This window comes from Mya arenaria, chromosome 15 (genome assembly GCF_026914265.1).
Source record: "Mya arenaria isolate MELC-2E11 chromosome 15, ASM2691426v1".
NCBI classification, from domain to species: Eukaryota; Metazoa; Mollusca; class Bivalvia; order Myida; family Myidae; genus Mya; species Mya arenaria.
Genome location: NC_069136.1, coordinates 26,565,504 through 26,575,694, shown reverse-complemented (window position 1 = coordinate 26,575,694; position 10,191 = coordinate 26,565,504). Strand labels below are relative to the sequence as shown.

The following is a 10,191-nucleotide window of genomic DNA, read 5'->3' as shown; positions in this document are numbered from 1 at the left end:
CCACTAAACATTCGTGTTAATTTGTTTTGGGTTTTAATTCGGAACTGTTATCTTAATTGTACGTTAACGAGCCAATAGAAAAATTCACATTTCTTCTATTTCTTTTATTAGTTGTGAAATGTTTTCTGCTACTCTACATGCCTCAACGTGTTTTAATGCACAACTCGCATTCGCCTGAATCTACCCCTAGTATGGATTCATTATGACCTTCAATATTTGTGACGATACATACAATCATACTGAAACACTTTATTGTTCAATTGTACAGACATTTAAAATAAAACAATAGGATATTGAAAAAAAATGTCACATGTTTTTTTCATTCGATATTGCCAATGGTCACAACTCATGTATAGCAAATGAATTTGTACAAAACAAGTATAACATACGTCAGAATCGAGACAGATATGAGGTATTATTACAAACCAAAGTGTACGCAATATGTCTATGATCTCAGGTATTAGTTATACATCCACTGGCCACAACAAATATTAACTGTAAAATACAATACGTTATGATAACTTTGGTATGTGCAGCGTACAAGTCGGTAGTCAAATTTTAAGGTTAAAAACTATTTTGCCACTTGGTAACTAGCCACAGTTTATCTTATGTGTTCATGCCTGCACTGTGTTGCTCTGATGAGTTCTGTCATGTGTTTTGACACACTCATCGTCACACCAATCGAACAACTTTAGACCATGTATCTGGCCCTCCCTTAAAGATGTGTTATTATTTGAATAACCATAAATCAATTTCATGAATTCTATTTCTATACCATTGATACTCTGTTTACCTTTATAGGAATAACCTTTATATGTGTTTTGCCCTTTTAGCCTCTGGCGAACAGAATATGTCACCCCCGGATAAATGTTAACTCTACTGACAAGGGGAATGTTCTCATGTGTTTCGTTTTCTTTGTAGAGAAGGGTAACATCCTGGGTCAATACGATTGTCTGCTCTTCCAGGATTTGCAAATGCCCACTTAAACTTCCACTTTGATGCGGTAAATACAAGACTACTCCAGACAGAGTAACATGTTTTGAAGTCTTGAAACTTATACCATCTTGCAAACCCTTGTGAGTCCATCCTTGTTGAACCTCAGAAAATCTCTCAACAACGAATGATTTTTGTTCTTTCTTTTGCCGTTGTCTTATTTCTGTCATGAACCTGACCTTTTCCTTGTCAGATAAAATCGTTTCTTGCACTACGTTGGCAGTAAACGAGTCAAAAGACATTCCCGCAAAATCAACAAGACAAACCATGTCTCCAAGTTTCTGTCTTAGGACTTGGTCAGTCACCTCAGTCCCTGACGAAGAGCACGCTTGCTTCGCCCATCTCTTACAAGATGCATACACTTCTTCTGCTGGTGTGTTTGGTGAATCTTTTTTCTTCTCAAGAATCAACTTCAAAGCTTCCGAAGACATGCTCAAAAATCCATCACTCTGTAATACTTGGTCAGTGTTTTTCGATACAAAGGACAGGCAAGGTTGAATCAAATCCTTTTCCCCAAATATCAAAGCTTGGTCAAGAATGACGCAGACATTGTCGATTGCAATTTTTTTTGAAGAAATGTGTTGCAGCGGTTTATCAATGGTCGGATGTCGTACTTCTTTGCAGCGTACATGACGGTCATTACGGAATCAGGCATTAACTGTATTTCCCCCGTGTACATAAACCTAACAAAAGGAACAGCATGACTGCAAAAAGGTCTTACTAACAAGTTTTAAATAACATAAACTGTAGGTTTAATAGTATTTGAATACACATTTCTTTATATACTAAATACACGCTATTGAATTATTAATAATTACCGCACCTGACGACTGGTCTAAGGACGTCTACCTCTACATCCGGTATTTTCACCACTCCGGCTTCCGGAAGTGAGCCACAAAACATCGTGTAGAAAACTGGTGAGCGGCTGGCTAGAATGAACTGGTGACATCTCACTTCACGTTTGTCCTCCCCCGCCAGGATAGTGACATCACATAATACGTCATCACTCAGCATATGCGCGTTCGTGATGGCGAACGATTCCTCGTGTTGCCAGGGGTCAGACATACTTGGTAGTTTAAAGTCTACAAATAATTTTACACAATTAAGTGGCAACTATTAAAAATCATTAACAATATAAATGCTTCAGTTTTTCAGAGGACACCATTGATGATCGTTTGCAAAACTGTACACATGGTCAATATTTCATTGCTGTACCTTAATAAATAAGAAAGTAGGTCACAGAGTCACAGTGTCAATGTCGTCCGAACTCAACATTGATGTTCGTTTGGAAAACTGTACATGGTCCAAATTTCATTGCTGGAGCTTTAAAAAAAAAAAATAGGTCAAAAGTGTAAGGACCAACCTTGGCCCCAGGGGCATAATTTCAACTGTTTTTGTAGAGGGTCATCATATGATGATCCACAACAAATATCAAAGGTATGAGCCTTGTGGTTACAAACAAGAAGGAAACTCTAGGAAACTTGTAACCCCCGGGGCAGGGCCAGTTTTGACCCCAGGGGCATAATTTGAATAATCATGGTTGGGGACCACTAAATGATGCCTTATTCAAAATAGCAAGAGTCTGTGGTTTCAGACAAAAAAATCAACAGTTCCCAATTTAAGTATACCAAACCTGTGACACTTCTGGTCTTTGGCCAATAGAGCTAAAATGGCCTTTGACCAATAGAGCTAAAAATAAACCAACCCCTTTAAACTGTAATTTTGATCTCTTTCAACAAGGAAGAGGAGTGTACAACATAAAACCAACTACAGAACCAAAAAACAAGTTGTCTCTCTTTAATCCTAGACTTGGCTAACTTGGCTAAAATAGCATTTTTTTAATTCTTTCAAGGGACATAATCCAATTATGCGTGGGCGGATCTGGCTGGTTTTCGAAAGGAAACGAGCTCTGATGGATATGTCACTACTGTACAAGTTTCATCGAGATACAGTCAAATGAAGATCCTCGGAATATGAAATATCACTCAAACAACCATTTCCAACAGTTTTTTTATGAATGACACACTGTAGTTTATTCCAATTTTACAATAATTCCCAAGACATGTGGTAACGCATTATTTTGATAACGCTTGTACTTTTCCGGTATGCGGTAAAACCCGGGCATAGGTAATAATGAATCCGAGGATAGCTCGCTTAGCAAAATTTATTTCCATTATATAAATAATTTATCATATGTATTTACTAGATTATGAATTATGAATAGTATCATTTGTAAGTTGTAGATAAAATTGTTATTTAATGAATATACATTTATATGTACCTGTTCGCAATCACAATTTGGTGTATTAATTTGATTTGATCAAGGGTCATGTTGGCCTATTTCAAATGTGTATTTTGTATTATTTATGCTATGAATAAATCTTCTTCTTCTTCTTCTTGCACGTCTTCACAAGCAATTGTTTACAGACACACGAACGCACATACGACTTACACATTACCATCGCATAAGCTTTTCTTATTTATTTTGTATTTTGATGACCTTGTTTGTGACCTCTTGACCAACTTTCTTTTTTTGAAGCTACAGCAATAAAATCTGGTACATGTGTACAGTTTTGCAAACAAATATCAATGTTGTCCCCAGATGACATTGACTGTGATCTTTTGACCTACATTTTTAATTTTGAAGATATTGCAGTGACATTTTGACCATGAGTACAGTTTTGAAAAGAAATAATATTTTTTTCCTCGAAGGACCTCGACTTGGCACCTTTTTAAATAGTTCATGCAACTAATCTGCTTACAATATTTTCTGTCGTCAGATGTTTAACGCGCAACGTTTTCGGCAAACCCAAACACAAAACGTGAACTATATGTGTGTTGCCTATTACACATACATACATGCTCTGGATTAAAAATCACCATAAAAGCTATGCCAGTTGAGCATAGGCCCATGAGACTCAGTCTCTTGTTTGTATTTTTATGCACTCTTACTGAAATATTAAATTTACCATGTGTGGATATTGATTTTGAATAAGAGGGTCACCTAAAGATTTTATAACAGAGTTAAGTTCAGAAAGCATGTGTACTCACAAGCATGCTACAATCAGAGGATTTTTTTCAGGTGACAACATGCTCGGCAATATACACTTAACAACTTTTCTAACGCTACCAGTTGCATTTTCGCAATAACTTTAAAACTACCGAAAGGAACTGAATAATATTTTCAGGAAATATAGATTAATACAGAGGACATTGTTTGATATAAAATTTACAATAAAAGAATTCTAAAAGATAACAGATTTTATTAATTATCCAATGAAACCCCTTTTTTCAAAGTCGCAAATTTAGCCAACTATTCAGTACTCCACATTCTTAACTGTATTCTTGCAAATTTTTAATAAATCAAATTTCGTTTTTATAATCACTGTTATTATTACATTTTAATGTGATTTTATATCTATTTCACCCCCCCCCCCCCAAAAAAAAAGGACAAATAACTGTTTAATTGCTCATGTGGGCATCGATTTTATTTTTCCAAGAACTCGTTTTTAGAGGTGCGGTGCACGTGAAACTTGTGCTTACTGGTATGTAATACATGTACTTTCTAAGTAGTCTAAAAATAAACGGTTAAATTCATGGGCATTGACATTTGCATCAGTTATTAGGAAAGACTTTTGAAATGCCGAAACTGTCAAACCAAGAAAGAGCAAGTGCGAGTTACAATGTTGTAAGTGTTCGTTTACTTATTTTTTGCCAGTCATTATAATTTCGTTTTCGATCAAACTTTTAAAAAAAGATATTAAATAATACTTAGGCCATTTTCAGAAACTTGCAAATTTCGTTCATTTTCAGGTTGCAAGAATGCTGAACGTGCCCCGCACATCAGTAATACGTTTGCTTCGTAATTACAGAACGACAGGATTTGTCCGAGACCTGCCACGCCAACCAAGAGGACGAGCTACTACAAGAAATCAGGCAGAAACATTCTGAATACACACCTTCAAGACAGGCGACGTCGAGCTACTGATACATCGAGGGTAACAGTTGGAACGCACGGTCGCCCTATCAGCTCCCAGACTGTGCGTAGAAGGTTTTGGGAAAATGGTGTACGCTGCAGACGCCCATTTCATGGGATTATCTTAACTGATCAGCACAAACTAACCCGTTTACGCTGGGCTCGTCGTCACTTACGGATGATCAGAGCGGACTGGCGGCTGTATTATTTACCGATGAATCACGCTTTAATTAATACGATAAAGATGGTCGTCTACGTATTTTGTTCTTAGCATTCCAATGACGTTTTCAAGATTGGGGACATTGACTTTCATTTTATTAGTAATTGTATTTATCCGATAAATTTTGCGACTTTGTAAAGTGGGGGTTGCATCGAATAAAATACAAAATCTTCAAAATATGATAATGTCAGTTGTTTGTTTTCCACAAATCACTGTCTAATATATTACTTTAACTGCCCTGAAAATTTCACGCAATTATCCTCAGTAGTTTTTAAATTATTTTGAAAAGGCTACTGGTAGCGTTAGAAAAGTTGTTAAGTGTATCTAAGCATCACTAATGAAAGATTATTTAATGTTCATATAGAGTCATTCAATGTTCGAGGGATGGGCCCAGGATAAGTCTAAAATATTAGATAATTTTCTAATGCACCAGTCAATTGTAACCACGGCCCCAAGGTCCGGGAAATAGCGGGAACTTTGACTTCCGGTCAAGCCAAGCCCGGGTAAAATTCCCGTCCTGCGGGGACGAACTGCTAGTAATATCCCAGCCATATGCCCCCGCACCCCAGCGACCCTAGGTAGGCCCATTCCCCGGTATTTTTGGCGGAAAGACAAAACCACCGCATTCACCCGGCACTGCGAGGCCGAGTGGAAGGTAAAAACACGGCCCATTTCCCCAGCTATCCCCGGTATACCCCCAAGACCTTGGGGGAGGGGGGGGCGTGGTAACAATTGACTGGTGCATAAAGGTTTTGCCGTATCAACTGACAATCTTAAAAAATCCGTCCATGTGCAATTATTTGGACTAGGTCCAGGGTTTTATTTAGAGGGGCCGTAGTCCAAAAAAGTGTACGTGAATGATTTTTTTTTGCGATTTGTATATGGATAAGAAGAATCCCGTATAATGCATCAGTCAATTGTAACCACGGCTCTCCCAGGTCCGGGGAATTGCGGGGACTTTGACTTTCGGTCTAGCCAAGCCCAGGTAAAATCCCCGTCCTGCGGGGACAAAGTGATGGTAATATTCCAGCAAAATGCCTCCGCACCCCAGGGACCCTAGGTAAGACCCATTCACCGCTATATTTGGCGCGAAGACAAAACCACCGCATACACCCGGCACTGCGGAGCCACTGGGAAGGTATAAACACGGTCCATTTCCCCGGCTATCCCCGGTATACTCCCGGACCTGGGGGGCCGTGGTAACAATTGACTGGCGCATAACACGTCTATTATTTTAGATTAGAGGGGCCGTAAACGGTCACTTGTTGCTCCTCTATGTGCGCCCCCTCTCCCCCGATACCGAATATATAGGCTTTAAATATAAAATAGGATCACTCGTGCAATACCTTAAATAATAAGAAGCCAGCAATTAAAATCGAAAGAAATGACAGAAGTGTTAATACTTACCCAAAATGGCTAAAGCTAGTTTCGATTTCAAACCGAAAGTATATCAAAGTGTATGGTTAAACCCAACCATATTTATAACAAAGCGATCATTCAACGCAAATTGCAAGCTAAATGCCCACCTTCGGCAAATGCTATTTTTTAATATGCATGATATTAGTCCAAATAATTATACGTTGACGGATTTTTGACACTTTTTGATTTGGCAAATAGGGATAAAAATAATCCCGTATAACACGTCTATTATTTTAGGCTAGCATGATATAAGCTTACAGCTGATTAAATCGTGTTAAAAGTGTCATTTTATTACATATTTAGTAAAAATGCCTCAGTATTTCTCAATCTAAAAAATAACTACAATTAACTAAATGTTTACCTTCTATAAATGTTTTTTTTTCTGTCTGTATGATTTAAAATAAAAGCCATTTAAATCATCTTTAAACTATCAAAAACAGTTTCATGCACCACATTTTAAAATTGCTTCATAATAAATTGATTTCAAAAACTTAAAATAAATAAATAAATAAATAAATAAATAAATAAATAAATAAATAAATAAATAAATAAATAAATAAATAAATATGTCTTTAAGACAGTAAAAGACGCCATGAATAATCGAAATATGACGTCATATTTCCGGATATGGCGTCGCAATTCAAAATAAAGCAAGTTTCGATAATAGTATGGTGGTTTTGTTTTTATTTTTACTGGATATCATCTTCATGGTACATGTAACTTCTTCCTTCATCAGCCAAGTAATTCCTTTTCAACCATTCACCGCCTTAGTAATCATTGACTATTTAGCAACTCATTTTTTCCTTAGCAACCAATTGTTTCTTTAGCTACCAATGACTTTCCTAGCAATCAATGGCTTCTAAGCAAACAATGACTTCTTTAGCAACCAGTGAATACCTTATCAACCAGATTATCCCTTACATCCACTTACTTCCTTGATAAACAACGACTAACTAAGCTAGCGACTTTCGATAAACCAGTTACCTTAGCAACCACCTTCTTCTTAGCAACAACATTTATCCATAGCAACAAATTACCTACTTATAGACATATGGTTTACTAAGCAACCAATGACTTTTCAGTAACCCCTTACTTCCTCAGCAACCAAGGACATCAAAAGCAAACAATGACTTCCTTGTCAACTGCCTTCATCCATAGAAACCAATAATTTTTTGAGTAGTTAATTACTGCCATCCTTGGCAATCATTGACCTCTTTAGAAACCTCTTCCTTCCTTAGCAACTTAAGTTTAAGTTTTAGAGCACATTGTGTCCGATAAAAGTTTAAGGGCTAGGTGGGATTTTCACTAATTACTTCTTAACCCTTCATTCAATTGACTTAATACTTTACACAGTTGTTTACGACCATCTCACAATTGGGATACATAACTCCATATTATTCTAAATACAAAATATGACGCTGGATCGACTTAAAGTTTTGAGGCAACTTTTTGTTTTAAATCAGATCTCAAAAACTGTTCATATAATGGCCTTCTTACTTAACACAGTAGCCACCGCAAAAATTAGGATACTTACTCAAAAATAACCCTTAATACAAATTATGGTCCTTTCTGACATTTTTTATTGCAGACAGACATATTTTTTTGCATTTTTAACAAGGTTTACACAACGTGAAACCAAGATATAACAATGACGTACGTTGTTTTCGGGTGGGCGGAATCTGACGCACCTTCTTGTATGATATCGAATAAGTTCAGGTAGGTCTAACATATAGTGACCAAACTTGGCACGTATGAGCAGTTTATAGAGACCTTAAATGGAATTACGTTTGATACAAAACATATATATTAGTTGGTACTGAATAATTAGGATTGACATATTATGACCAAATTTGATATATATGAAGAGTTTATGGAGACCTTTCATGGGATTGAGTTCGGGGGCCCTACGGTCAAAGTCAATATCACTGTTAATAAAAAGTATAGCCGTTTGGTACTGAATAACAACAGTTATGGTTGACATAATGTGACCAATTTGGTTTGTATGAGAAGTTTATGGAGATTTCCATAGTACATGTATTGTATTTGAGGCACATAGGGTCAAGGTCAATTTACTAAAAATCGAAAACCCCCAGTTAAAATGAATCTGACAACGAATGCTGTAATTCATCTATCAATCATTAATAACCTGGTTTCGTCGTATTGTGGCGTTTCTTGTTTAATTCTTAATATGACTTTTTATTGCTTTTGACAGGCACATATTACATCATTATTGCTCAAACTACCTTCTAAATGGGCCGGTTTGTAGGAGTAGTTTATGGATAATTCCATAGGTTTGTATTTGGGGCCAATAGGCTCAATGTCACTTTTACTAAAAAAAAGCAGTTAAAACTGAATGTGACAACGAATGCTGTAGTTCATCTATTAATCATTGATAACCTGTTTTTGTCGTATTTTGACAGGCACATATTACATCATTATTGTGCAAACTACCTTCTAACCGGCCACTGCTTATATATATATCGATTCACATGCTTTAAATCAATAACGGCTGTCTGCTGATTTACTGAAATAAATGCATTGAAAAATTGAGAAATTATGCCTTCTCATTGGACAAAAGATTATGTTGACCACTAAAAGCCAATGCTGCAGGCGTTTAATGATGCATATAAAAGTGTGTATTGTTTTGATTAATTAAATGCTTTTAAAAATGTCTAAACTATTTGATTTTATATTTTCAACACCATCAGTTTTCTAAAAATGGTACTTCGTAAGCTGCACGCTAACCGCAGTTCTTGTGTATCTCTTAATTTTAGGTACGGTACTTCTAAATGACACAACAACGGGACCCGCTTGATCGCTACATAAGTAAGTGTCTCCAGAATCATCAGACCGGGGTGGACACTGGGAGGGCACATACTTGGAATGCGCGGGGGAGCACGCTGAGTGGGGTGACGTCCTTCCTTGTTTCCATAAAGACAACTGGTTGAGCGTCTTATTGGAAGAATTCACGGTAGCGCGGATGCTGGCAGACTTACAGCGCTCGGGATGCTATACGCATTGGCAGGAGGAGCGATATAAAAGACAAAGAGCGCTTCAGTGCGTGTCGTCGGCTATGGAGAATTTACGTTCTATGGAGTACTTTGGTATAATGGATCGACCCGAACGATCGGACATATTGTGCAATAAAGTGTACTCCTTCAATTTTAAATAAAATTCTGTTTTAATGTAAAACTACCGGAGGTTTGACAAACAGAATAACAAAACAACAGTTTTGGAGACTTAATCGGCTCAAAGAATTATATTTTAATATTTATCTGTTTGCTAAAGATTTGTTTAACCAACGACTAAAACATTATTAGACTTAAAGCTCATCCTCACAGATTGACAGTTTTGACATCTTTTTAATGTTTTGTCTCAGAATCAGCTGATTTCGGTATAAATGCCTTCAATTTAGTCATATAAGATAACTCACAATAGAACAAAGCGGCTAGGCTTATCAGCCTCCTCCATTTTTGCTATTCCTCATTAAACCCCCTAAACACAGAGAACTTAGCGGTAAAGCTTATCAACCTCCTCCATTTTCTCTATTTCTCAAATATCCATTGAACCCCCTGGATAACGA

The 10,191-nt window shown here is 36.9% G+C and overlaps 1 protein-coding gene across 1 annotated transcript; it reads right to left on the bottom strand.

Annotated features, from left to right (window-relative positions):
* Nucleotides 1-146: 146 nt before the first annotated feature.
* LOC128220256 (BTB/POZ domain-containing protein 2-like) lies at nucleotides 147-6,617 on the bottom strand. Its single transcript, XM_052928584.1, has 3 exons — nucleotides 6,597-6,617; nucleotides 1,817-2,075; nucleotides 147-1,676 (listed from the first exon to the last, which is right to left on the bottom strand). Exons 2-3 carry the CDS (start codon nucleotides 2,056-2,058, stop codon nucleotides 1,514-1,516), a joined length of 405 nt encoding a protein of 134 aa, XP_052784544.1. The 5' UTR covers nucleotides 2,059-2,075; nucleotides 6,597-6,617; the 3' UTR covers nucleotides 147-1,513.
* Between the last annotated feature and the right edge of the window lie 3,574 nt (nucleotides 6,618-10,191).